General features: G+C 45.3%; 8 protein-coding genes across 8 annotated transcripts; 3 read left to right on the top strand and 5 right to left on the bottom strand.

Moving 5' to 3' along the window:
* Positions 1–256: 256 nt before the first annotated feature.
* On the top strand, positions 257–1,926 carry LOC131267028 (hsc70-interacting protein 1-like). The gene has a single exon (XM_058269771.1). The coding sequence runs from the start codon at positions 431–433 to the stop codon at positions 1,646–1,648; it is 1,218 nt and encodes a 405-aa protein (XP_058125754.1). The 5' UTR covers positions 257–430; the 3' UTR covers positions 1,649–1,926.
* A 201-nt stretch (positions 1,927–2,127) lies between these two features.
* On the bottom strand, positions 2,128–4,124 carry LOC131267027 (zinc finger protein 345-like). The gene is made up of 3 exons (XM_058269769.1): positions 3,978–4,124; positions 3,741–3,892; positions 2,128–3,670 (listed from the first exon to the last, which is right to left on the bottom strand). The coding sequence occupies exons 1-3, from the start codon at positions 4,122–4,124 to the stop codon at positions 2,239–2,241; spliced, it is 1,731 nt and encodes a 576-aa protein (XP_058125752.1). The 3' UTR covers positions 2,128–2,238.
* Positions 4,125–4,851: 727 nt separating this feature from the next.
* LOC131262452 (trypsin-1-like) lies at positions 4,852–5,726 on the top strand. The gene is made up of 2 exons (XM_058264455.1): positions 4,852–4,906; positions 4,972–5,726. The coding sequence occupies exons 1-2, from the start codon at positions 4,852–4,854 to the stop codon at positions 5,724–5,726; spliced, it is 810 nt and encodes a 269-aa protein (XP_058120438.1).
* A 244-nt stretch (positions 5,727–5,970) lies between these two features.
* Positions 5,971–6,314, top strand: LOC131266319 (uncharacterized). The gene is made up of 2 exons (XM_058268785.1): positions 5,971–6,121; positions 6,223–6,314. The coding sequence occupies exons 1-2, from the start codon at positions 5,971–5,973 to the stop codon at positions 6,312–6,314; spliced, it is 243 nt and encodes an 80-aa protein (XP_058124768.1).
* A 572-nt stretch (positions 6,315–6,886) lies between these two features.
* Positions 6,887–7,775, bottom strand: LOC131262455 (trypsin-1-like). Its single transcript, XM_058264459.1, has 2 exons — positions 7,712–7,775; positions 6,887–7,650 (listed from the first exon to the last, which is right to left on the bottom strand). The coding sequence occupies exons 1-2, from the start codon at positions 7,773–7,775 to the stop codon at positions 6,887–6,889; spliced, it is 828 nt and encodes a 275-aa protein (XP_058120442.1).
* Positions 7,776–9,053: 1,278 nt separating this feature from the next.
* On the bottom strand, positions 9,054–10,019 carry LOC131262464 (trypsin-1-like). Its single transcript, XM_058264469.1, has 3 exons — positions 9,956–10,019; positions 9,581–9,876; positions 9,054–9,497 (listed from the first exon to the last, which is right to left on the bottom strand). Exons 1-3 carry the CDS (start codon positions 10,017–10,019, stop codon positions 9,054–9,056), a joined length of 804 nt encoding a protein of 267 aa, XP_058120452.1.
* Positions 10,020–10,175: 156 nt separating this feature from the next.
* LOC131262468 (trypsin-1-like) lies at positions 10,176–12,900 on the bottom strand. The gene is made up of 6 exons (XM_058264477.1): positions 12,828–12,900; positions 12,639–12,757; positions 12,487–12,544; positions 11,656–11,930; positions 11,379–11,540; positions 10,176–10,472 (listed from the first exon to the last, which is right to left on the bottom strand). Exons 1-6 carry the CDS (start codon positions 12,898–12,900, stop codon positions 10,176–10,178), a joined length of 984 nt encoding a protein of 327 aa, XP_058120460.1.
* Positions 12,901–14,241: 1,341 nt separating this feature from the next.
* Positions 14,242–22,408, bottom strand: LOC131262471 (uncharacterized). Its single transcript, XM_058264480.1, has 3 exons — positions 22,112–22,408; positions 14,539–14,696; positions 14,242–14,469 (listed from the first exon to the last, which is right to left on the bottom strand). The coding sequence occupies exons 1-3, from the start codon at positions 22,164–22,166 to the stop codon at positions 14,242–14,244; spliced, it is 441 nt and encodes a 146-aa protein (XP_058120463.1). The 5' UTR covers positions 22,167–22,408.
* Between the last annotated feature and the right edge of the window lie 3,017 nt (positions 22,409–25,425).

Consider the following 25,425-nt stretch of genomic DNA (forward strand, 5'->3'; position numbering starts at 1 on the left):
AGGTTAGTTCATCCAACCAAGGTATCTGTACCTACGTCCCAGTCAAATGTTTATGTGTCGTAAACCTCAATTCGAGGTGGAATCTTTGTTGTATCAAGTTGTATGCCTTCACAAGTCCTTTCATTTGAGGGATCTGTTGCTGAAATTGACCGATGCACTTAAAAGTTATTAACAAATTAGCTATTTCAGTCATTATTTCAAGCTGTTACCAAGGTTTTTGAAACTTGTTGATGTCATGTCATTCAAAACATTTGGTTTCCAATCGCAGCAGGGGTTTTTAGTACGTCGCCATTTACCTGTGTAAGAAACGTTTTTCGTAGTGAAAAGTAAGCGAGGGTGAAGAAATTCTTTTCAGCAGCGATTCCGTCTCTGAGTTAACAACCTTCGTCGAAAGGGCGTGTGCAGTTAGATACGGCATCTCGAGAACAATATGGAATGTCCTATCGGTCCAGCAGAGCTGCAAAAGCTCAAGGCGTTCATTAGCCTTTGCCAGATGACTCCGCAATTGCTCAACTTACCGCAATTGGATTTTCTGAAATCGTTCATCGTAAGTCTCGGTGGCAAAGTGCCGGAAGGACAACCGGACTTTGGCGGCATGGGAGCCAAGAGCACGGAAAGCAGCAGTGCGTCGGCGGAAGCGAAAACCACTCCGAAGGAGGAAGAAGAGCCGAAGGTGGTCGAGTCGGATCCCGAATCAGATCTCGAGCTGGACAACGAAGGATGCGTAGAGCCGGACACCGAACCGGATCAGCCGATGGGCGATGCCTCGAAGGAACCGTCGGAGGAGGAGTTTGATCAAGCGAACGATCTCAGATCACAAGCTGCAGCGGCGTACAGCGAACAGAAGTACGATGAGGCCGTCAAGCTTTTCACGGAAGCAATTCAGCTAAATCCGAAGAGCGCACTGTACTACGCGAAACGTGGTCAGGCGTACCTTAAGCTACAAAAACCGAACGCTTGCATCCGAGATTGCAACCGGGCGCTCGAGATCAATCCCGATTCGGCCACAGCGTACAAATTCCGGGGACGCGCTAACCGCCTGCTCGGCCACTGGGAGGAAGCGGCCAAGGACCTGCGACAAGCGTGCAAGCTCGACTTCGACGAAGAAGCGGACGAATGGCTAAAGGAGGTGACGCCGAACGCGAAGAAGATCGAACAGCACAAGCAGAAGCAGGAACGTCGCAAACAGGAGAGAGAGTTCCGTGAGCGCCAGGAGCGTGTACGAAAGGCGCAGGAAGCGAACCGTAAAGCTGCGGAGGAGGGACCGGCTGGCGGAATGGGTGGCATGCCCGATTTCGGAGGAGCCGGAGCCGATCTGTTCAATGCCTTCCGCGATCCGGAAGTGTCGGCCGCCATGTCCGACATCTTCTCAAATCCGGCCAACATTTCAAAGTATCAAAACAATCCTAAAATCATGAACATCCTCATGAAATTTTACTCACAAGCGGAAAAGGGCGGTGTCCCTGGGTTCCCGGGTACTGGTGGTGCCGGCGGTGGTTTTCCAGGATTCCCAGGATTTGGAGGAGGTGCAGGCGGATTCCCCGGTTTTGGTGGTCCTGGTGGTGCGGATCCTGGTGCCGGAGGAGCCGGTGCGGGAGCTGGTGCAGGAGCTGGTTCCGGTGGTGCGCGTGTTGACGATCTGGACTAAGCAATGCATTTAAGAAAATGTCTTTCATTTCAACGTACGTTCGTTCGTTCAGCATTCGAATGAGAGCAAAAGCGAGTTGCATTTCTGTACCAAATGCCATGCCAGTTAGCGATATAGCATAAGTTTTCTTTTTCAATCGTCTCATTTCACTCTAAAACTAACCCTCTTCTTCGATGTCACGGAACCGTTCTTAAACTTAGCGATATGAATAACACCAGACAAAAACGGGCAGATGCAGAAAATACCTCTGAGCATATGAACATATTATTAAGCGTTTTTGAGGCCTCCGTAGGAAACACAAGCAATGATTCTTCTAATCACAGTAGTAGAACAAAACAACAGGTCGAAACGAGCAGTTGATAGTTCTGGCCGAGTTTTATTGAAGATAGATGAAGGTTAGGTTACAGAGCGCGGTATTGCAAAAATTCCATTAATACGGTTCGCAAATAAAAATAATCGATCACGTTGTGTGCTGAATAACGCAAATCTTTTATTTTAATGGTATTTTATGTACAATTGTAATTGTTGAAAAAATGACTTTATGACTAAATTTAAGTACGTACGGTTACTATGACAATTGTTTTAATGGCCTACTGATCGAAAATGTAGGTCGGTTGAGGATTCATCAAGCTCGGGTTTAATACTGTTGATGCCGGCATGCCGTAGCACATGTCATACCCTCCCAGATCGTAATGCGCCTGTTGTGTTGCAGGTAACGCCGTCGAGTGGTACGGTGGAAGGTATTCCGTCGAGTAAATGTTCGGCCCGGCCATCGGTTGATTGACCGATATCGGTTGGTGCATCATGGGCTGGGAATGCTGTGGTTGATGATGATGCTGTTGCTGATGATGATGGTGGGGATGAGCATGGTAAAAGTGTTGAGGTTGCGGAGGGTGCTGAGGAACGAATGTTTGAGCGTACGGCATACCACCGTACGTGATGGGTTGGTTGTCCATTAGCGACGTCGCAACCGAGAGCTCCGAGCTGGCCGTACTCTCTAGCGAGCGATTTTCATCCACCTCGATCGTTAGTTCTTCCGGTTCACTGGTGCGGCTTACGGAAGGTTGTTCCGGTTTTGGGCTCGGTTCTTTCGGTCGGTGCTGCTGTCGGATGTGTCGTGAAAGGGCGGATGATTGGTTAAACTTTGAGTTACACTCGTTGCACTGGTACGGTTTTTCTCCGGTGTGAACCCGCCGGTGAGCGATTAGGTTGGAGCTGTTGGAAAATTGCTTGCCACACTCCTGGCAACGGTGTCGCTTGAGGCCCACGTGCACAGTGTTCATATGTGTCGTTAGGTACGACTGTTTCACAAACGCCTTGCTACACATTCGACAAACATAGTTCTTCACCTCACTGTGCGTTTTAGTATGGTTGGTTAGCTCCCGTGCGGTTCGGAACGCTTTTTCACACGCCGTGCACAGGTAATTCCTCTTCTCGGAGTGCGTTTTAAGGTGCGCATGGAGATTACTGGACGTTCGAAACAGTTTGCTGCATACTTCACACTGAAACCGCTTTTCGTTGCTGTGTATTCGCATGTGCAGACGGTAGTTGTTGGAGTTTCCAAAGCGACGCTTGCAAATTCCGCATTCGAATGACTTGTCCAACGAGTGCGTCTGTTGGTGTGCCTCCAGCTGGCCACGGTAGTTGAAGGACTTCCCACAGACTAAACATTGCTCGGGCTGTTTAAGTAATACCCAACGCTTTCGGGCCTGCTTGCGGTTGATTCTTTTCTGACGAAAAATTTTCACCTTGGTACTTTCGAGCCACAGTTTTTCCTTGTGCTTCACGAGGAGTTCGTCTAGTTGAGATTTTCGTTTGATCTGGTGCTTACTTTTTAACGTTTTCGACTGAACGTTGTTTACCGTTGCTTTATCGGTATCGTACAGCAGCTCGCTAACTGCAAGGTGCCCAGTTTCCTGTACATCGACCAGGTTGGATTCATCAGGACCAAAAATCTCCGTCATTGCCGCGTAAATATCATCATCCTTCCCTTGATCAGTATGATCGGCGACGGCCGTTGACCTGAAGTGTTTGCAATCAACACATGTTATATGTAAATCCTATCCAACGCTCCAGCTGCATCGGTGCTTACGGTTCCCTTTTGTCCCCCGCTGGTGGCATGTTCAGAAACTCTCGGAGCTTTTGGTCGGACAACTCGCACCGATTTCGAAACTCAAATGCCATGCCCAGTTTGTAGTAACACGCGTTGCATATCGCCGGAGGGAAGCCATCTTTTTCGTAAACCTGCAAATCAAGCGAAGGCTTTTAAGAATTCACAAAACTCGGTTCATAAACAATCGGTTCTAGACCGGTGTTCTCATTTTCATACCTCGATCGCGGCACAGCGAAGAATCATCGCCAAAGGACTGACTGGAAGGTTAACGGTGAAAATATTGATAAACGATCCATTTTCCAGCTGCTGCAGACACAAACGACATATTTTATTCGCATCGAAAACGGGATCCTCTTTTTGCATCTTTTGAAAACGGAAATAATTGTTTGTAAACAAATGGGAACTGTGAGACCATTTCACGCATGACAAGTTTGTTGATACAGCTAGTTTCACGCACATAATTTGAACATATTTGAAAATACCGTTATCAATCTGTTTTTCTAAGTTGTTTTAAACCAATGAATTAACGTTGTTTTAGTTCTTTTTTCAGATGGATCATTACAGTCCGATGTCAAACAAAATTCAAGTTTAATTTTAATGGAAAAGAAAAAATAACTTCGTCCGTTAGTGTCTTGGTTCAACCAAATAATATCAACCATCGTTATCTTCGTAGGACGTTCAATTGGATTTCCCAGCGCTTCTATCTGTAGTCGTTCCGAAAACGTGCGTATTTATTCACGCCATCCAGATAACACTAATCCACGCCAATTACTGGGCTATGGTTTGATTTTGATTTTGTCCCGGTCCTGCCGGTTCCATCACTTCTTATCGGGCCACCAAAATTCCCGCAACCTGTCATCTTATAGATTAACTGGTACGTTATCTAGATACTTCTGGTGACGTAGCAGCAGCGAGGGCTAAACCCACGGTAAACCCATCTGCTAGCTAAAAAGCCGTGGCCGATTTTTCGGGGCCTTTTCTTAGATAAGCATGCATCGTCTTGGCGATAAACGTAACTGGGCTGGGATTCGATATAAAAAGCGTAATCAGCATCGGACCACCTCGCAATTATTGTTGTGTATTGACCAAAATGAAGTCGGTAGTCGTTCTGCTTTGCCTGGTGGCGCTTGCAGCCGCTGCACCCCGTAAGTATTCGTCCTCGAAGAAGCTCCAATGCGCTTGTGACAAGTACTAATGTGGTTGTTTGTAGGCTCGGTACAGAGCAAATATGGTTTCCCCAGCGGCCGTGTCGTTGGAGGAGTCGATGCTCTCCCCGGTGAGTTCCCCACGATCGTGTCGATCCAGCGTGTGATCTTGGTCGTGTCTGCCCACGTGTGCGGCGGTAGCGTTCTGAGCAACTTCTGGGTGCTGACGGCTGCTCATTGCATCACCGAAAGCCCGGCAACGGCCAACTTCCAGATCTGGGCCGGTTCGCACGATCTGTCCCAAACCGAGGAGACTCGCCAGGTCGTGAGCGTAGCTAGCAGCATTGTCCATCCGGAATACCTGGGTGGCGTCAACCCGAGCGACGTTGCCGTCATGCGTCTGGCCACCCCGCTGACTTTCACGCCCCGCGTTCAGCCGACCGTTCTTCCGGCGGCTGGAAGCATCCCAACTGGCGCATCGACTCTGGCCGGCTGGGGCTCGACCGGTGGCACCATCCCGACCACGAGCAACATCCTGCAGAAGGTCACGAAGCCACTCATTACCTTCGCCGAATGTAACGCTGCTGCCGGTGTTGGCTCGCCGCTCGGTCCGACCAACCTCTGCACGGGTCCGCTGACTGGTGGAGTGTCCGCTTGCTCGGGTGACTCCGGTGGCCCGCTGTTCTCCATCCAGGGCGGCCAGCAGGTGCAGATCGGTATCGTTTCCTGGGGATGGGTTCCGTGCGGAACCGTCGGCTTCCCGTCGGTCTACGTCGGTGTTTCGCACTACCTCGACTGGATCCAGGCCAACACCCCCTAAACGGGAACCTCGCTCGTATATGACAATAAGTTGACAACCAGTAATAATAAAAAACTCGGCAAATCTAAAAACAAGCACAACTATGCGACGTATGTCGTGCCAGATAATGTGTGTTCCAGATACATTTGCATTCATGGTCGTTTCGGAAGGGTTCGTGTGGGTCTAAAGAAACTTATAAATAGTAAGCTACGGGAATGTTCCATCGGTAGTGACGACCCAAACCTCGTCCGGGACTCGATCAACGATGAAGTTCAATTTTTGCCACGCAGTTCTATTGTTTCTTATCGTCGCTATCGCTCTGGGCCAAGCCAGGCCCTCTGGCGACCGGATCAAGCGGCAAAACATGGAACAGCTCAAACCCTGGATGGAATGGGGCATCAAGTACGGCGGAATCAGTAAGTAGCCAGATTGTGAGCGATTGCGTGGCGGTGATTCGGAGCAGTGGAACAAAAGCCGTAAGAGCTGTGATGTAATTCTTTTTTTTTATTGCACCTAGTGGGTACAACCGTTGTAATCCCAGCGGCTCAGGAAGCGGCCAGTATTGCTTCTGCAGGCAGAGAAGGTGGTGGCGAGGAAGGACAAAGTTAATTTATTCGGCAGTAAATACGCTAATCGTAATATTTAAATTGAATAAACAATTCACAAAATGTATTATCTAATATTGTTATTTAATTTTCATTGTTCTTCAAAATGATTATTTTATAATAATTTCACAATAAGGTGTAATATGAATAACAAAATAATAAATCTTATCTCTTCACTATTTATGGTACTTATCTCTCAGGTTGATTAAAATAGCTTACAAAATATTCTAATAACATCAGTTTTTTTTATGTTGCACTATAGAATGCTCTATACTACCATACTTTGTTTTCAGTCTTCTTATTTTATTTTTAACAGTTTTAATTGTATTTATATTTTACATGTCCTGTACCAAATGACTTTTTAATGAATAGAGCTGACTGTGATAGACTACAAAATTTATTTTTCATAATGTTTACCGTAAAATAAAAAATCAAATAAGATAACAATTTTTAATACTTAACTTTATTAAATGTTACTAAACTGTTTATTACAGTCTCGTGATGCCAGCACTTGACTAAATTGCAGGTATGTGGTATATTTTGAAAACCAATGTGTTGTTAACTCTAAGTGACTTGTTACACCTGAGAGTTGAAAATGATCCATTCGATAAACGCTGACACGCGGGTCGTGATGGAAGGAATGCCCGGTTGGCCGCACGGTGAAACCTGCCACGAGATAATACCGACGATCGTGTCCACTCCATCGATCCGCTGCACGGCTGCACCGCCAGCATCTCCACTGCACGCCCCAATTCCACCGGTGGCCGGACCGAGGCAAACGTTACGCTCCGTAACCGGACCGCTGCCGACCGATCCTCCCATCCTGATCTGGCACTCGTTGTTGGGCATGATGGCCACCTGGAACATCTGCAGCTGGTCCGGCATGCTCGGGATGATACCGGTGGCGGTCGAGCCCCAGCCAGCGAACTTGGCGATACCCTCGGGAATGGAATCGATCGTCGGCAGTGCGATTGGCCGGATGTAGTCGTTGTATCCGAACGGTGACGCCAATCGGACGGTCGCAATGTCATACGGGCTGACGGAACCATCGTAGAACGGGTGCATCGTGAACCGGAGCACGTTGATCGTTTGCTCGTTCGACTCGAAGCTGTTCAACAGCACCTTGCCCGCCTGAACCCGGTAGCGGCTGTTCTGGTTGGTGAAGAAACACTCCGCCGCCGTCAGCACGTGGAACTGGTTGAGCACGGATCCGCCGCAGACATGGCTGGCACGGGTTAGAAGAATAATCCGTTGGATTGACACCATCGACGGGAATTCGCCGGGAAGGGCACGAACACCACCTACAAGCCGTTGTAGACCTCCTTTTCCACCATCATGAGCTGAAACAACAGAATTGTCAATATTTCCGATTCGGAGCCGTTTGGAATAAATTATTCTCACCAAACGCAACACACACAAGGCCCACAAGAAGCAGGAAGGGAGATATCCGGGACACGGGTAACATCTTCATCTCTAGCAAAACATGGGTATTAACCTTCAAAAAGTTACCGAAGAACTGAGATCAACCTTTCGATTGTGCCCGGATGATATATCACACAATCCTCCACAATCCAGCCACACTTGGAACACACTTTGCTGAATATCTTATCTCATTTGTATTATTCTGCGCTTCGTAATTGATGCACAATTGGCGGAAGGTGTTGTCGTCCGCAGCTGATAAGATTATCCGTGATTAATGTGGACTTCTAAATCGAACTCGATTTCAATGCGATCCGTGGCAATTTAACCATCGTTTCATGTTTACTAAAATGATTATCTTGCGAAACGTGTACTGCAGGAGATTTTGGTTTCTATCCGCGATTTCATAAAGGGAAGTAAAGTGAATCAGTGGGATAATGGATACCAACAACGCTAGATCTGTGGAATTGTTGAGGATTTTCATTATGACTAGAATCTTACGAATGTGATAATGATATTCTAAACACAATTCTACATGATTCTGAGTCATACAGTTAAATTTAATTAATCGTTGATCATAACCCTAACGTCCCCTGTACGAGAGGACTGACTATCCACGTACAACAGGGAATCAAGTCTCGTAAGCCCTTAACGGGCAGGCATGACCAAGAGGTCGTTACGCCAAGAAGAAGAAGAAGAACCCTAACGTCCATTTGTCAGCGCGCAGTCATAATCTCCTATAAATCTATTGTTGTCGAGTTTAACTACACTATTTCTTATACTACATCATTAGTGTATGTAACCGTATGGTTGAACTCTATAGAAAGTTTACTTTAGTTCAGTAATTTTCCAATTCATTTAGCCAAATTGTAGTTCAACGCAACACAGGGGCAATAGCAACATTTCTATACGTTTGGTTACTTTTCTATAATTTTTTATATTTTTCATCAATTTCATTGCACGTTTCTGTGACTTTTTGTTATTTCGCCAATTTTAGAACAGATTCCTTTTTAGAACTTTTTTTCAGCCTTTCTTGTTCTAAAAAAAATAAAACAATTTAAAACAAACAATGACTTTAGCATGAAAGTATGTTCTTGCTTTGAAGTAAACTATGGAAAATGTTTAAACGTGTTCTGTACCTGCAAGTATGATAAAATAAACCTATGCCGGTATCACTGGATCATCCAATCAGTTCATTAACTTTATCTCCCCTGGGATAGAATGTCACCCTACCATTTCTCAAGACATCCTTTCATGTAGACACATGTTCGGGTGAATGCTCAGTTTAAAATTTATTCCTAATATGCCACCCAAGAAAATCCATTTAGAGGGCAGAGTTCGTCTGTATCCAATCCACGAATGCCGACACTCGCGTGTAAATCGATGGGGTATTGATGCCACCGCACGGCAGCACATTCCACGTGATGATACCAACCTGCAGGAATACATCGCTGCCCTGCTGCTGTACGGCGGCACCACCGGCGTCACCGGTACATGTCGAAATTCCCCCACTGAGCGGTCCGGTACAGATGTTACGCTCATCGAACGGTCCACCCGGTCCGCCGAGGACACTGAGACACTCGTTCCAGGGCACGATGAACACGTTGATTTTCTGCAGCACGTTGGAGAAATTGTTGCCCGGCAGAATGCTTGAGCTAGACGAGCCCCAGCCGCCAACGCGCACCAGTCCGGACGGAATTTCGTCGAAGGCCGGCAGCGTCACCGGGCGGATCAAGTCGGTGAAGAAGAACGCGGACGAAGTTCGGATCTAATTGCAGGTGAGGAAAGCAATATGGGTGTTAGAGGACAGAAACCACGGAGCGTTAGTCCCAAACCCTGGCGGTAACATACTATGGCCACATCGAACGAGCTGGTTCCGCCTTGGTAACCCGGGTGCATACGAATCCAGAACACGCCCAACACCTGCTGCGTATCGGCGGCTCGATCGATGCGCAAATTTCCGGCCACCACCTCGAAGCGGGATGTTGAGTCTGTCCAGAAGCAGGAGGCCGCCGTCAGCACGTGCAACTGATTGAGGATACTGCCACCGCAAACGTGTGTCCGGGAAGTGAGAAAAGCGCGCTGTATCGACACCTGGTAGGGCAGCTCACCGTCAAACGCATCCGTTCCACCGAAAATTCGTCGCTCTAACAAAAGGGTAAGTCATCATCAGGACCTATACTTAGGAAGACTTCTGCAAGAGACCTCCAGGATCCTAGACCTTACCGGGCGCAGCATTAACAGCCACGAGCAGGCAAAACACCCACGGGACCAAAGTTATCGACTTCATTTTTGCAAATGACCTATAACACCGTCACATGGAGTGCGTCGAACGCTTTTCAACACATTTGCTTTGTTTTATTTCACCCCGGTTAATCTAAACGATTTGATTAGAATTTATGGTTACGACAATGGTGCAATTTACACTTATCGTCTACCTGTAGGTCTACATGTGGGTTGAGATAACGCCGAGAATCCAATCAAGATGCGGCGCAACGCGAACGTGCACCGAAGGACCTGCCCCACACGGTGCCACGGTCCAGGAGGCGATGGCCAGCAAGCTGTACGTCTGCCGCCAGCTGGTAGCAATCAAAACTGGTGCTCCCGAGTCACCAGCGCATATCGATGAATCGGTGGGCTCGTTATCGGTGCAGACGTTCGCCTCCGTAAGAAAGGCAGCGAGGAATGGTCCAGGGAGCCGTTCGCGACACTCGTCCGACGATAATATCCCAACTTTGGCCATCTGCTCCACCCCAGTGGATGGTGGTTTATGATTAACCAATAAACAAAGGATCGATAAGAAACAAAAACAAGGGGCTTAAGACGTGCTTAGTGAAATGAACTCGTGAAATGAGTGCACCGTATAGTAGGCTTTGCATCAGTTGCAGTAGATCTTTTCACTATTGTAGGAAGATTTAGAGTATAACGGATCGGCGAAGAATATGAGATTGCAGGGCTTTTCGAATTTCGGTGTAAAATACAAAATATGTTATCTTCTGTCTACATTCGAAAATCCTCTTTTAATAGTTATTCATTAAAAATTTGCGGAATTCTGTTTGCAATATGTTTTTCCTCGATTTTGAAATTTTTAGAAGATTGTTTTTGTTAATCGATTTATTTCCATCATCATTAATCAATTCTGTGAATATTTATCGGAAATATTCTAGAATTGATCCATATTTGTATATATAGCTCAATGTTGGTCACTAGTATTATCGCATATAAAACTGAATGATTTAATTTTTTTCTTGTAGTGTAATTATGTTCATTGTCTATGAAAAGTCATTCATTCTGAACCTGTCATAAAAAAATTCATTTATTACTTTATGAGGCAAGTTTTGGAACAATAACTGTAAAAAAAACTCTTACTTTGAAGTTGTAAAACAACATGAACTTAAAAATCGGAACCTTGGAAAACTGGAAGTGGCCCAAACTATTTACTTAACTTATAGGAAAGCATGTGTGAAATTTTAAAGCAAGCTTAATCAAAACTACTTTGTTTTGAAAGTAGGGTCTCCTTGTTATACCTGCACAGAATGTGTTTCAAACACACACGATTTGTTTTAATGAATGAGGTCATGTGCTTATGGTGCATTGTGAATCTTTAGATGCACTTTGAACGCACACATTCCCCAATTCCTCTCCGTACCTGTAACGATGGATTCCCCCAATTCGTAGCGCGGATCGAATTGAACCCGTCAAAACCAACGATGGTCGCCCTTCCGCAGGATGCACCGGGAAGTTCCATTCTATCGTACAACGGGATGGGTTGAACGTTGTTCGTAAAGTTGAGTGGTTTTCGCAACATAAGCTAGTCGGTAGACAGAGGCGGATACGAAAGAAAAAAAAAACACAAACACATGAAACACGTTCGTGGAAAACCTTTAGTGACGTTAAGACAAAGCTTTCCCCAAGCTGGAGCCTACCAACGCAAGATCGTTTCCTATCGGGCTGGTGGAAAAACTCGGATGCAGCGCCATTTCGGCCACCGTGCGATACATGCGTACACCGCACACGACGGCAAGGCTTTCGAGTGCCGGGTGGTCGTAAACGCAGCTGCCGGAAGTGAGCAGCCATCGGGGATTGAGTATGGTGGCGCTGCAACGGTGAACGTCCTGCTGGCGCACGGAACAGATGTAGGGCAGGGTGGCTGGTGGTAGCTGAAGCTGGTGTGCGCCAATGATGCGACTTTCGGAGGATGCTTTTCATCACCAGAGCGAGGGAGCACCAAGCGGGCAACATGGAAAACGGAAGTCAGTTGAAAAAGCCATTCTAGTGGAGGTGCCAGGTCACGCATTAGGATGGCGAAGGATTGTGGCTAGTTTTCCGAAAGGGAACGAACACAAAACAAAAAAAAATGTAAACAAAAACACTCAAACCTTTCGTCAAGTTTTCCTCATGATTTGCGATCGAACGAAGTGTTGTTACAACGAGAACAAGAACGAGTGCTAAAGCCAAACGTTGGAGCATGTTTATTCATTTGCCTACCGCACGGAACTGAGAGCACACACCGGATAGTTTGATGAAGCTACAAAGACGCGCCGTTGAAAGGTTACCCTTTCCAGCATCTCACCCTCGTTTTGTGGCCGGAAATAGTCGGGGTGGCAGTACGCAAATTGCGAGATCTGAATGGCCCGTCCACGTGCACTTTACGGTGCACATTTACGCAGTAATCGTTCCCTTCAAATGTGTGATCCGTTGTTGCGTGCGAGGCTAATAAGTCTTTTTGGGTTTGCGCGCTATGAGGGGCCGGAAACCTTCTTCGCTGCTCTCATTCGAATGGCTCTCCTCGGACGATTTATTGCCGGTTAAACCCTGCCAGAAAAATAAAGGGTGCAATCGTCAGTGAACTCGATGCTGTTGGCGGATGGACTATAGCCATCTCGAGTTAATTCTTGGGGATACTTACCTGAACCAAGGTTTTTAGTACTCCTTGTTTAGCCGTTGGCGAAGCACCCGAGGGAGCACCCGGTGAGGCACTCGGCGAAGCGTACGGTTCCGGCAGTATCGTAGTTTGCGGGGCAGATTCTACAGATTAACGGCGAAAGGTGAGTGCTCTCTATCGCAATTACAAACGAAACTCCCTCCTTTAACCTACCAACGGTGGTGGTCAGTTGGGCAAGCAGCACAACTGCCAGGATTATGGCAACGAAGCACTTGAGGCTTTTCATCACGTAGCACGATCACTCCGACTTGCAACTTGATTGGATGGAAACTTTTAGTAGACTAAACCTTGGTGTCATTATAGCCTCGCTCATGAGTCTTCCTGGGATCATCGGGTACGGATGATGGAGGCTGTAAATAAGTGTTTGTGCGGAAGATAGGAGGCTCGCATGCGAATGCAAATACGCAAATCGGACCCGGCTGTAACTGCTTCAGCTGATTGATACGTATTCACGAACGACGAAAAGGTTATCATCTTTTGCACACATTCGTTCGTTGCCTGCAGAAGAATATACTTTTGACTAGAGTGGGAATTTTCGGAACAGTTTAATCTCTGGTAGGTCACTGGAGTTACACCTATACCAGACTCCGCATGTCTTGTTATAACCAATTTTATGTAGGTCGGTCTGGACGTTCTCTTTCTTTTTTGGTTTTTGAAAAACAAACGTTAGGTTCTTTCTTCGTTCCAATGCTTCCTGATAAATGATAAGAAATTGACGTCTAACTCCTCAACACCTAATTTTATGACGCCATCCTTCGTGTTGCGTAGAATTCCGACGCGAAATACTTGTTTTAACCCTTGAAGATAATTCCACCCATTTAGTTCACCCACCCCACCAATTAAAAATCACACAGTACAATAAAACTATTTAATAATTTTTTTTTCAAATTTTTGGAATTAGCTATTGATCTACATAAGCTACTGTGGCAATACTTGTAATTGGGATACGATACGAATACAGCTCTGTAGCAAAAGCCTTATTTGTTGTCTGAAATTTGACTGTTTGACAAAGATTGGGGTTTTAAAATAAAAATTATAACAAAATTCAGTAGCAACTATTACTGTAATCTTGATGGATTAAAAATTAAAAAATAACTTTATTTTATTGTTTCTTTCTTTTCTAAAATGATAGTTCGGAAAAACGACACAATGAAGTATATTATACCAAATAACTTTTGCCAACAAAATATCATTTTTATATTGGATAGGTTCTTTCGATACTTTTTAATTGCTTTCAAACTTTTCTCCGATTGGTTGTAGGAAAAAGGAAATTTTATTCAAATTTTTATCCTTGCAATCGGTGGCATAAGGTGTTAACTCGCTTAAAATTTTCAAGGAAGGCAGTGATTCATTTCACACATAAATACTTAGGAATAAAATGAGCGATGTTTTTTCCATAGCGTGCTCAAAAAAGCAGAAAGTAAAGTTAATTTGTCCACATGGCAGTGTTTGTAAATTGTTTGAGTATCGTTTAAGTTTAGCCACGAGACGTACAGGTTCATACGTGATAAAAAATATGGCAGAACCGTATGGCATTCCTACTTTGCCTACAGCGAGGAGACTTTTTTTAAATCTTCTTTCCCTTCACCGTGGCCTGCTTGCTCAGTTTGTTCATCTTCTTCAGCAGCTCCTTGATGGCCGCCTTCGCTTCCTTCTCCGACGAGAAGGACTCGTTCGAGTTCGAGTTGCTTTCGCTGCTGATAGAATCGACACGCGGCTTCTGCGTGATGATGTCGTTGCGGAGCTCCTCGTCGCTGCTCGACTCCGAGGAAAAGCGTACTGGACGGTTTAATTCCTGGTGGCAGAGACAAGACACTCGTTGATTATAGATTCCATGTTTGGAAGATCGATAGTAATCGTTTACCTGGATCAGCTTGCCGCGCGAGCTTCGCCCGGAACTCTCCTGGAAAGCGGCGGCCAGCTCGGGACTGATCGAGCCCAACGGTTGGTTCGGGTAGCGAATGTAGACCGGCACATAGCCGCCCTTCTTCGGGTAATCCTTGTACTTATCCGGCATGGCATCTGTTCAGGTGGAGTAAATCAAAAAGTCAAATCAAGGGATCGTGAGGGGATGGGGCAAATGCTAGGTGGTAGGTGGTTTTGGAGAAGGAATCAAAGGAAGACATAAAGTTTCGTCGGTTCAGCTCAACCGGATGGGTAAACCTTTATTGGTAGTCGCGTATCGCGATCGACGGAGTTAGTAGTACAAACGGTTTGCATAACGAAATAAATAACATGGACGTGTGCACGATTGCACAGGTAACTGTGCCGGTTAGTTTAAAACTGGAACGGCCAGCACTGAAGGGCTCTGAATGCTTCTCCCCGACGGTTTCCGAAAACGTTTCCGGAAGTCTCAAGGAGCCGCTTTGACAGGATCGTGTGCCACGGCGGGCTTCTTCGCTGTTCCCGCGAGCAGTATCTTGTGTTCGTCCGATGCGGAGTGTGAGTGTGAGTGCGAATCCACCAGGCTGGACGAATGGCCAGCGACGCCCTGATCAGCTTGCAGTGCCTAGGATGAGCAGAACGAGACGCGACCGATCAGTTTGGAGAAGTCATAAGACCGGTTACGCTTCACATGCCTCGTTCGATCGATCAATCATCCCCAAACGCAAACCGAGTCAGATACTTACTTCAGCCAGCTCGGCACGACTTATGCGAGCGACCGGCTCGTGGAAGGCGGCCGCCAGCTCCGGGTTGATGTCCGCCAGCGGTTGATCACCGACGCGGATGTACACCGGTACGTAGCCATCGCGTGGCTCCAGCACCTGATAGCGCGGTGCGGCGTCTGCGAGAAGAACGGTACTTTACGTGTCAGCATCTGGTTACCCTTGGCAAATACCTTCAATTGACATTTAACCCCTCGAATTGGATATGATCTACAGGAAGCCAATCCCAAAAATACTCAAATGGTGGCGAAGATCCGCAACAGTAGGAACATGCAGAAGGTGTGTGTACGTGTTAGGTGGTTTGTGGATGAGTGATCAGTTTTGGTGGAAGTGGAAGTGCGTTTAAAGATCAAAAGTTGTGCTTATTTTTAAAACCTGCTTCTATGTACATGCTGTTGGCTTAGGAATTCCTTTGGGATGGTAACTTACACTAATATAGTAGATTTAAAACTAGTTCTTTACGAACAAATCACCATGCTTCTCTTAATTTAGTGAGCATGAGACTACAAATGTGTCAAAATTGCGAAAAAATTGTTCTCATAGTGAATAGGCCCAAACATGTCCCCTTCTCTCTTTCTCTGCATAAAAGTGCGCTAATTTCGCTACCTTCAGGTCACTTTTTTTAGTAATGACGATAACGATGATGATCATTATAATGTTGATCATGATGAGGAACATGCTTTCGTTACGTTCATGCTTAATTTGCTGCAGCGGTCACTTTCGGTCACTTTGTGTGCGAACGGCTCGGCACGGTACGTGGCAAGGTTAGTTATAGCAAGAGACATCAATATCGCGATGTTGATGGAGCACGGTTGATGATCGCGCGGAAGAGCTGATTAGGTTTTAGCGTTTTTGTACGACAATTTACCTTCTTCCCGTTTTCTCCCGAGCGAAGTGAACTGGTAATGCTGGTAATTGTTGTTCGCAACGTTGTTCTACCAAGAACATTCTCTACTCCGCCCGCCAGAGTTCGCAATCTCGACGGTAACGGTTGTTAAATTGTTGCAATTCTATTTAGCGGATCTGAATTTAATAGTCTTTGCGCGGATCACTCAATTGGCGCTAAATGCATGCGCGGACTCTTTTGACCAGTAACAACTGGTCAAACTGTGAGCAAGTTATTGGGGTTTTTTTTTAATGAAAGCACATATCTGAAGCCAGCAAATGTGTTAATTTGTTGGAATAAAAAAAAGTTAAGAAACTTATTTCAAGCGATTTTATTTAAGATGTTAAGAGTAAAAATGTATGTCTTCATGAGTTTTGATTTGTTTCACACTTTCTCGATCTTTCGTTACCTTCTTTAGCCCTCAGTAGTTTAAGAGGGGTTTTAAATTCAATTTGTAGAAAAGATTATAAACTCAATTCGATGGCCAAAGTGATTGCGATCATGATCATGAAAAGTAATCTTAAATCATTAAACCTTGTTTGAAATTCAAATCCATTTGTAACAGTGATTGTTCTTTGCACAAACTCTGTTTTTTTCTTATTGGATAAACTTCAATCTTTCCTATTTTGATAATTTAGAAACTCAACTCTATGTTGATATATTTTTTCTTATACGATACTAACTACGAAAAGTTGTATAAATAGTTTTACTCTGGTAGGCAATTTCCTCTTCAAGTTAAAGTAATTTTTCAACTTAATATTCATAATTAAATTGATAAAGGAACAGTAAAAATGTGACTGTAACAGTTTGTAAATGTATTCTCTCACTTTCCAAGGAATACAATGTTGCCCAAATGAGTGACAACAATTTGTTCCTCCGTTTTATAATTTCGAAAATGATATCGTATAATTACCTCTTATCCACTTTTTTAATAATCAGTCTTTGCACTAGCTCAGTAAAACTAGTATTCCTGATCGAAGTACTAAGAATATGCAGCTTGGTTCAAAATCGTCATTGTTTCCGGTTTAGCAAATTTGCTGTCCAATAAATCAATAGCTTTTTACGACTCCCTTCGGTCAGCGGGAACTACGGAGCCCAGTTTTGACTCGATTTTGCATAGGAGTATGACTATTCTCTAGCCTACGCCCCCTCGTGAGGTGCTGGCCTTGCTGGGCCCTGGGCGGACTCAGACTCACGCTGAAACTCGTTCCGCGGTACTTTTTATTCAAACTTGCATGATTATTCTACTCGCGCTCGAGTTGCATTTGCAACCGATCTCGAAACCGGCCGAAGCGAAGCCGGGTCTAAAAATACGTCGCCATCGAAACCAGTTCCTTTTTATTTTTTTTTGTTGCTACCGCACTGCGCAAAACATGCAAGTACCTGCTGCGCGTGCCACCATTTTTCTACCATGTGGTGTTCGAACCCCCCAAGCGAGGGTGGGTGACATTGACCAGTGTCGTGGCATGTCGGTGCGAATTCCAGGCCCCGGGCGGTGCCTCGATAAGGCCCGCACAGCACTTCCGACAGCGAGCCGTTCCCCACGGAGTAATTCGATCGGTTTAGCTGAAAACAGACCAGTTCGCTCAATTTATGCACCTTTTGACTCACACGCACGGTATGGTTCGGAAATTGCTGTTTCGTGCAGTGAAATTGTAACTTTTCTCCGAGCGTCGCTCCAATCGAGCCCCGCACGGGACAGTAAAATTCGCCCATCAACTTAATGGGTCGGGAAATGAAGTCAGTTACGGTCAGCATCGACAACTGCATGCGTGGTGTTGGCGCATCGCGCGCGTCACCGACGTCGGTCAGCTGGAACCGGTTTCGTCGTTCGGATGATCGAGTTAACGATCGCAGTCTGCGGTCAGCGTCTGCCGCCCGGAACTACCTTGAGGCAGGCTGCAACGAAAAATTATTCTTCTGCGTCCATGTCAAGCCAAGGCGGAGGTTTGTCCGCAGGGCGGTATTAGTTTCTAGTGTGAACAGTATCTTCCTTTTTTTTTGTAACATGAAACCTGACCCGTGAACCGTGTAGCTGGTACATTTCTTGTGCCGGGAACAATACAGGTTTTTCGCGACCATTTCGGTGCTTGCAGCGTGGAACAAGAACCCACACACAAATGGGTGGAGTATCACTAAAGTAGGTAGAATGTAAACCAGTTTCAACAGTGGACAGAACCACCTGGACGGGTTCGTTCTGCTTCGTTATCTCAACGGAGGGTTGCATTACCGCGCCTGCATTGTGGCGATAATTAAATTACCTGCCAGAGATACGACAACGACTCTTGCAAGCAAGTCCTAAAAGAAGGACAATGAGTTGAATAGTATGTCCACTATTCAGTCAAACTGTAAGATTTAACCGGTCAAAACATTTTCAACCAGAAGATAAATAGACATCAAATCATAGCTTGATGTTTTCTTGTAAGGATGCTTGGTAAGAAAACTCATTTGTACAGCTTCTTGTTGCATCGCATCGACGAAGACAAGGTCGAAACCCACCGTTTTCCCGCAAGACTTGCTTCCCGATGCCGTGCATACCCCTTTGCATCACCGGTTCTAGACCGTTGACCTGCTCCTGCTGGCTTCTTGAGTCAAAGTGCGCTCCATCGCCAAATCTCTCCACGGACCGCTGCTGCTCCTGACGGAGAGCAAGAAGGAAATGAACCAGTTGCTGCCGCAGCTAATTATTCCACAGTTTCGTTTTAATGCGTTCGCCAACCGATCCCAACGGGCGGAGCATGTCCGCTCGCGCTAATGCGAAGAGTATGTTTGGAGTTTATTTAATTTCATCCTGTTCATACTTTTTTACTACTTCTCTTTAAAGTTTCCCCGTTTCCCCAGCAATCGGACGGTGAGGGGAGTTCAAAGGGGGGGAAGCATTGCGAAAAAACTGATGGGCTTCCGTCCGTTCCCTAGACGAAGGTCTTCTGGGTCGTTTTCCATCTTTGCAATGGTTTCGTTTCCGTGGCAATTTGACTCGTCTTGCCCTGAGTTAAGTCGTCTGAGATGATTGCAAAGTGCACTCATTAGCGCAACCGTAAATTGCATTTAAAAAAAACTGTGCTTTTATTTTTATGTCCCTACCATTGTGATGCCAATTAATTGTAATGGTAGGTGTTAAATTTTGCTCACCGCAAAACATGCTAGCCCTATCGTGGACAAAAGTCTAAGCAAATTATGCAAAACAAATTAATCCTTCTAAAATCTTGCCTTTTTAAAACGCTATTCATATTAGTTCCCGCCGTTCCGTTATGTAAATGATCACCCATTTGTACGCGAGAAATTTTTTTCTATTCCGGTAAAGTTTCGTTAAGAATTCGGGAGAGAAAAGCGCTGCCAAACCGCTTCCCCTTCTATGCCGTTATGCTGACGGTGATTATTGATTGTCTTCGGTTTACTTTTCTGCGAAAGTTTTCTTTTTCTTTTAAGTTTTATCTCATTTTACTTTGCCCACTTGCTTTCAAACCCTGCGAAAGACGTGGTTTTTGTAGAGTTTCTTGTTAGTTCTTTTACATCCAACTGCAAACTCTTCGCCGTGGAAGCGAGGGAATTTTATTTGTCTTCTGTTTGTTTAACGTTAAAAGACTCTTTGATCTTCTTCTTAAGTCATTGATATTATTTTGTTAGTTATTTAACTTAATATTGGTACATTTATTTAACCCAAAAATAATCGTTTAGAAAGCAACTTAAATCGAGTTTAAATTATTCAACACAAGTTCATAAGTTTCAATTAGTCACATAGCCTGAAGGTATAAAAATGCGCCCTTCGAGGATTTTGTGAAGGTTGGACGGCTCGTAAACTGGAAACACATACCTGCCCTATAATTGATTACCTATTAGAAATAAACTAGTTTGAACAACAGGAAATAAGGTACATTCATTTCTTGTGCGATCGGTGGTACTGCATTCCGGTCGCCAGGTTAGGTCACGTCACGAGGTAAATCGGTTTAAAATATTCATCATGATTCGACGAATCGGTTTTTTCACTTCTTTCCGCCAATAGAGCTATGCTTTTTTCCACTCCATCTCTCCCCTCTCCCTCGGCCCGGGTCTTTAATACCTTCTGTTCCGTTATGAGCACGAAGCCAGTGAATCACTGAATCCGACACGATCTGCTCAACCGCGCAGCGAGATGACCTTGCCGATTGACGAAGGCTCATCGGACGTTAATGGCATCATTTTCTGCAATGAACACACAACACCAGCCCAGCACCAAATGGACAATGTAAGTGTGGGCTTAGCAATGGCGTAAGCGTCGTTCCGTTTCATCCGACAGTATTACCCTTTCCCACGATCCTTATGGACCATACGGGACTGTGGGGTGGGAGGGAGAAAACAACTTGTACTAACATAAATCAGCAAAGTATAATGATTGCGTGAATTCAATAAAATCTCCACATACGTTGCCGACTGGGCGCATTCCGGGGGCCATATTTCGGGATTGTGTTGGGGCTTTTGCTTGTTTCTTCCTTTTTTACGGGTGATCTATAATTTGGCGGGTAATTACATGGCAGATTGGACTGAGCTGGCGGCTTCGTGTTTCCGGTTCCGCACGATGTAATTGAATTCGTTGGCAATTAAGATTACACCGCAGCAGAGGAATACGCATTTTGTTAACAAGGGAAACTGTAATTATTTATTGCCATATGAAATAAGAATCGTGGAACAATTAGGAATGAACATCCTACATAAATCAAGGTGTTATTTCAGAGCCAAAATATGTAAATGTTTCAGTCTTCTTTGCAAAATATGAAAATGCTAATAAATAAGCTTAAAAAAAGAAAATTGTACAGAAAAGTTCAAAAGCGTGGAATGTCTCATATGATAAAAAGAGACAGTAAAACCATATTGTACATCCCTCATACTGTACTACAACGTCGGACTTCGAAACTTCGCCCGAACGCCTTCGCCAATTCCGTTCGGCCAAATATTCGCTTACACGTGTTTTATGACGAGCGTAGCGTACAAACCCTTATTGCGTTAAGCCGGGCAGAATCTCATCTATCATCATAATGTACGCACCAAACACCATCCGGCCAAAAAAAAAACGGCAAGGTTGGAGACGGATAGGCCCGGGATGGGGGCACGATGATGTGTGGTTCAATAAATTTCAACTTCCTTGTTTAACATCATTACGAGCACGTCAATTCCAAACTTCCAACGCCGTTTCGTCCCGTTCCAGTTTGAACCGTTCCACAAACATCATCTCCATGGGCCATAAAAGTATACAACCCTTCTCAGCAAATGAAAATGAATGGAAAAATGGATTCCATAGAATTAAAGGCCTCGAGGAGACAGAAGAATTGATGGTTGGAGGTAATGGGAGCAGCTTATGAATTTCATACATGCCTAATTTAATAGTTCTGCAACCATGTTGGTGTTAAGTATGACAAAGATTGATGTCACTGTACAGGTGGTGAAATTTCTCCGGTACTGGTAATGAATATGAATCTATATACACTGATAAGTGATAGCTTAGAGGTGTGACAGAGTGGTTGAGGAAGAGTTTGCGACAGCGCAGAAGATGATCACTTCCCGCTAGGGAGTGGTGCGAAGGTACTGATGATATTTACACGAAATAATGGGTCCCACTAGAACTACACGTCACTTTATGTACACGTTCACGCGCGGCACTGGGTCTATGCATGCAAGGGATATTCGTAGAAACGGACGACAAAAGGATGCACATGCACGGAATAGATAACACACTCAATCACCATGTCATGCTTGGGTCGAGCGTTGAAGATAGGAAGATAGTGTAAAGACATGCGGCGATAGACAGATTGGCTTTGCATCGAAAAGGATGGGGAGGGCTTCTATACCCTCCCCCGCGCACACTGGTAGGATTGGATCCGGCCAGGCATTCATCCTACACCCGCACTTACCGCCAGCACGAATCACCATGGCGACGACCAGGCAGCTAAGAATCATCCACTTCATCGTGATGCAGAGAAGTTCCACGTCCACAAACGGAGCACTTGAACGGCACAGAACGAAGTTCGGAGCTACAAGGAATACACTGCGCTCTCGCCGGAGGCTGAGGTCAATCACTTCAGGACTTCAGCGCAAGATCCTGCCCGGGTTTCTTAGCGATACACGGCTTGAACTTGAACTTGCACTCAGTTCGCCTGGGGCGGGGGTAGTGTTTGGAGGGGTAAAATGGCACAGAAATGGCGATTACCACTTCGTTACCGTCCGGTTGGGGCGTTCTCGGGTAAATGATTGATCGGAACGGGGCCGCAGCGGTCTTTAAGGCTGAGACCGGGTCGGTCCAAGCAAGAAGCTGGTCTGAGAATGTACTCAGATTTAGCAAACGTATAAGAAACCGGCAAGAGAAACAGATGAGAGACAAAGAAAGAGTTAGCTCTGTGCAACGGAGAGAGATATAGTGCGTGTTTGTGTGTGTGTGTGTATGTTTGCTAGAGAGAGAGAGACCAAGAAAGAAAGAAAGAAGGAGATAGCGCCAGATGGAGGTGATCGTGCGCAACGATCAGGAAACTTTTGCGGCGCTGATCGATCGATCAAGTCGATTGCTGCAAATCGGTACGAGCTGCTGCTGAGTCACAAGAGAGCGCGGACTTTAGCGAACGTGGATCAATTATTCCTTCGCCAATTCTTCGCCGACCCGCGGGGAGGCGCGCGATCGCGATCGCGATCGTCTGTTTTGGGTCGCGGTGTGATCTTGCCTTTTTCTTACTCCGTGTTTTTTTATTTTATTTTGTTTCAACTATTTTGTGTGTGTGTTTTAATGTTCACTTCGTTCGGCGAGCGTCTCCGTTTCGGTTCGCGCTTCGTTGCGACCACCGTTAAAGCCGTGGCTGCCTTACGGATTCAGTGCGCCTTTATTCTTTTTTTTCGGTTGCTTGGGTTTCACGTTTCCGACGTCGGCCAGCCCAGGTCGTTCGCTCGCGGTCAATCATGTACTGAAGAAACGGTCACCGGTTGGACCATCTTTTATAAGATGTCTTGAGGGGGGGGGGACCGCATAACCCTCTCGGCCAAGACGTTTCCCCAAGAATTTTCGCCGATAATTTGTGCTCGCGCGGCGACGATGGCCCCAAACGACGTGGCGTTGTGAATCGCGTGCGACGAGCCGCGAATTGTTTTTATTTTCTTTTATTATAGTTTCCCGTTTCCCCCCCCCCCCCCCCCCCCCTTTCCGGCGTAGTGAAATAGTGAAAGGGTTGATGCGAGGAGGATGGTGAACATTATTGCGAACATGAGAACGCACTGACGCTCAGGTTGCGGCTCGAGATTGGAACGTTCAGCTCGAGAATGGGGGAATCGATGGGAGGGGACAGTTTTGTTGTTTTCAGAAGGAACTTGTTCTTGTTCTTGATGACAACCGCGATACTTGAAGCGGGTTTTTGGTCGCGTGTATGTTTTGCAAGAACCATCGTTATTTTTTAGAACCAACCATCTTTTTTTTTAACCAACCATTTTTTAGAACCAACCGAACCAGCTACTAAAGCTTGTACCCAAGAAATACCGTTAAAAATTCTTTAGGTGAAGTTTCTGTTACAAAAAAAAACCAATGAAATACAGTTTAGCTTGGAATCCATGCAAGAGTAGACTTTCCGCAGTACTTTGATACAATATGTTCAAAAACCAGATGGATAATTGCAACACTTGCTGGGTGGTCATCTTACGAAGATTAATGGCGATAGTAAAATTCTTCACGTCACATTTCACGATCCGCCTGTGATCCGTGAGTCAGCACCGACATTAAGGAGTAGATGTACAGTTAAATGAGGCTAGGAAGTGGATCAAAAGTGTAACATTAATAAAAAAAAAGGAAGACAATCCAGCCATCATCACCGAGAAAGAAGTGCACTTAAGGCCTTCCCCGAAAGCCAAGCCAGCCTTCGTTCGGCGAAAATGGGAGGTGTGAAGGAATGGAAAAAAACACGGTGGGGGTTTCAGCGTGCAAGAACATTCGTGTGGCCACGGAGAGAAAGGTAGCCAGGCCCACATTTGATGTCAGCCATGACACGCGGACCGAAGACGCTAATGTTCGTGGTGCGAAGTGTGATCTCCAGCCGCTTCCTGGAAGTGACCGACGGAATGGACCCACACCGGGCGGAAGTGGCTGACGGGCACAAGACGAACAAATGCATTTGACATTTCCCATGAGAGCATAGCGCGGTGAAAAGTGTGGTGGAAGGGCAGTAACACTGACCTACCGGAGGTTGGACTTAGCTGAGGTTGATCACTTCTCGGAGAAGAAGAATTGCTGCATAACACAGCATGGGGCTTAAAGATCAAGAGTCTTTTTCTACACAGAAGATCTAAAGAAGCATCGATACAGGAGAAATTCCTTCAGAAGTAGATAATATACACCGCATGCTTTGACTCTTCCGTCGCGTTTTCTCTTAGGTGAAAGCAAGCAGAAAAGATGGAGAACATAGGAGCGATTATTAAAATAGTTCAGATTTCTTAGCTGCTCCGCAATACCTTTGCTGGTGTTGTGCTAATCGTTTTTGACTTGCTTTTTGACGAGTCGTCTGCCAATGCAGAATGGATCGCGATCGGAACGCCTCGGATGGTTTTAACCGATTGCACTCCAAGGCAAATAGTCTGTTGAATCATGATGGCTTCCGGGACTACGCTGGGCCATGCTGTGGGCTAAGATGATTAGAAGTAATTGGCGCCAACTGGCAGTTCGTAGTATGCAACATAACGGACAGCCATTACCGAGGAAAGAATTATTTAATTTCGTTCTATGTAGGATTGCTCAAAGAATACTTGCTCTGTCTTTACTGTCTGGTTCATTAAACATTTTTAATTTTGCTCGCTTCATTCACTTTACGTTTAAGGACAAGTGCATCGATTTTATCAAATGTGCTATATGTAATAGTTCTGTTAACTCCTTCTTTGTAAACTAAATAAAATGTGGAAGTTTTTCGCATTCATTAATCTTTGTATGTTCATTAATCTTTGTATGTTCATTAATCTTTGTATGTTCGTTAATCTTTTTCATGCTTTTTGTTTTGTGTTCTTTTCCTCATATATTTTCTTTTGAACCGATTTTAAAAATTCACTCCCAATTATTTCGTACTTGAGTTTACGCAAACAACCGGTGAACATATTTTGTTTACATCATAATGATGTAAATTTACAAAACTCATTTGAATACTCTCTTCGTTGAAGAAAAATAATGTAAATTTCCACGCAAGCCTGAAAAAGAAACATTCCCCAT

Source organism: Anopheles coustani, chromosome 2, assembly GCF_943734705.1.
Source record: "Anopheles coustani chromosome 2, idAnoCousDA_361_x.2, whole genome shotgun sequence".
In the NCBI taxonomy this organism is placed as follows: Eukaryota; Metazoa; Arthropoda; class Insecta; order Diptera; family Culicidae; genus Anopheles; species Anopheles coustani.

What these genes read in the sequence shown, in the direction of transcription:
- LOC131267028 (XM_058269771.1), top strand. Translation starts at nt 431, where the DNA reads ATGGAATGTCCTATCGGTCCAGCAGAGCTGCAAAAGCTCAAGGCGTTC.
- LOC131267027 (XM_058269769.1), bottom strand. Translation starts at nt 4,124, where the DNA reads ATGCAAAAAGAGGATCCCGTTTTCGATGCGAATAAAATATGTCGTTTG. An exon ending in TTCGCTGTGCCGCGATCGAG is followed by an intron (nt 3,893 to 3,977) that starts GTATGAAAATGA and finishes CTTGATTTGCAG; the next exon opens with GTTTACGAAAAAGATGGCTT. An exon ending in GCGGGGGACAAAAGGGAACC is followed by an intron (nt 3,671 to 3,740) that starts GTAAGCACCGAT and finishes CAAACACTTCAG; the next exon opens with GTCAACGGCCGTCGCCGATC.
- LOC131262452 (XM_058264455.1), top strand. Translation starts at nt 4,852, where the DNA reads ATGAAGTCGGTAGTCGTTCTGCTTTGCCTGGTGGCGCTTGCAGCCGCT. An exon ending in GCTTGCAGCCGCTGCACCCC is followed by an intron (nt 4,907 to 4,971) that starts GTAAGTATTCGT and finishes GGTTGTTTGTAG; the next exon opens with GCTCGGTACAGAGCAAATAT.
- LOC131266319 (XM_058268785.1), top strand. Translation starts at nt 5,971, where the DNA reads ATGAAGTTCAATTTTTGCCACGCAGTTCTATTGTTTCTTATCGTCGCT. An exon ending in CATCAAGTACGGCGGAATCA is followed by an intron (nt 6,122 to 6,222) that starts GTAAGTAGCCAG and finishes TATTGCACCTAG; the next exon opens with TGGGTACAACCGTTGTAATC.
- LOC131262455 (XM_058264459.1), bottom strand. Translation starts at nt 7,775, where the DNA reads ATGTTACCCGTGTCCCGGATATCTCCCTTCCTGCTTCTTGTGGGCCTT. An exon ending in CCTTGTGTGTGTTGCGTTTG is followed by an intron (nt 7,651 to 7,711) that starts GTGAGAATAATT and finishes CTGTTGTTTCAG; the next exon opens with CTCATGATGGTGGAAAAGGA.
- LOC131262464 (XM_058264469.1), bottom strand. Translation starts at nt 10,019, where the DNA reads ATGAAGTCGATAACTTTGGTCCCGTGGGTGTTTTGCCTGCTCGTGGCT. An exon ending in GGCTGTTAATGCTGCGCCCG is followed by an intron (nt 9,877 to 9,955) that starts GTAAGGTCTAGG and finishes CCCTTTTGTTAG; the next exon opens with AGCGACGAATTTTCGGTGGA. An exon ending in GCTCGTTCGATGTGGCCATA is followed by an intron (nt 9,498 to 9,580) that starts GTATGTTACCGC and finishes ACCTGCAATTAG; the next exon opens with ATCCGAACTTCGTCCGCGTT.
- LOC131262468 (XM_058264477.1), bottom strand. Translation starts at nt 12,900, where the DNA reads ATGAAAAGCCTCAAGTGCTTCGTTGCCATAATCCTGGCAGTTGTGCTG. An exon ending in GAATGAGAGCAGCGAAGAAG is followed by an intron (nt 11,931 to 12,486) that starts GTTTCCGGCCCC and finishes GGTGATGAAAAG; the next exon opens with CATCCTCCGAAAGTCGCATC. An exon ending in TAGGAAACGATCTTGCGTTG is followed by an intron (nt 11,541 to 11,655) that starts GTAGGCTCCAGC and finishes TCTACCGACTAG; the next exon opens with CTTATGTTGCGAAAACCACT.
- LOC131262471 (XM_058264480.1), bottom strand. Translation starts at nt 22,166, where the DNA reads ATGAAGTGGATGATTCTTAGCTGCCTGGTCGTCGCCATGGTGATTCGT. An exon ending in CATGGTGATTCGTGCTGGCG is followed by an intron (nt 14,697 to 22,111) that starts GTAAGTGCGGGT and finishes CCACCTGAACAG; the next exon opens with ATGCCATGCCGGATAAGTAC. An exon ending in CGCGCGGCAAGCTGATCCAG is followed by an intron (nt 14,470 to 14,538) that starts GTAAACGATTAC and finishes CTCTGCCACCAG; the next exon opens with GAATTAAACCGTCCAGTACG.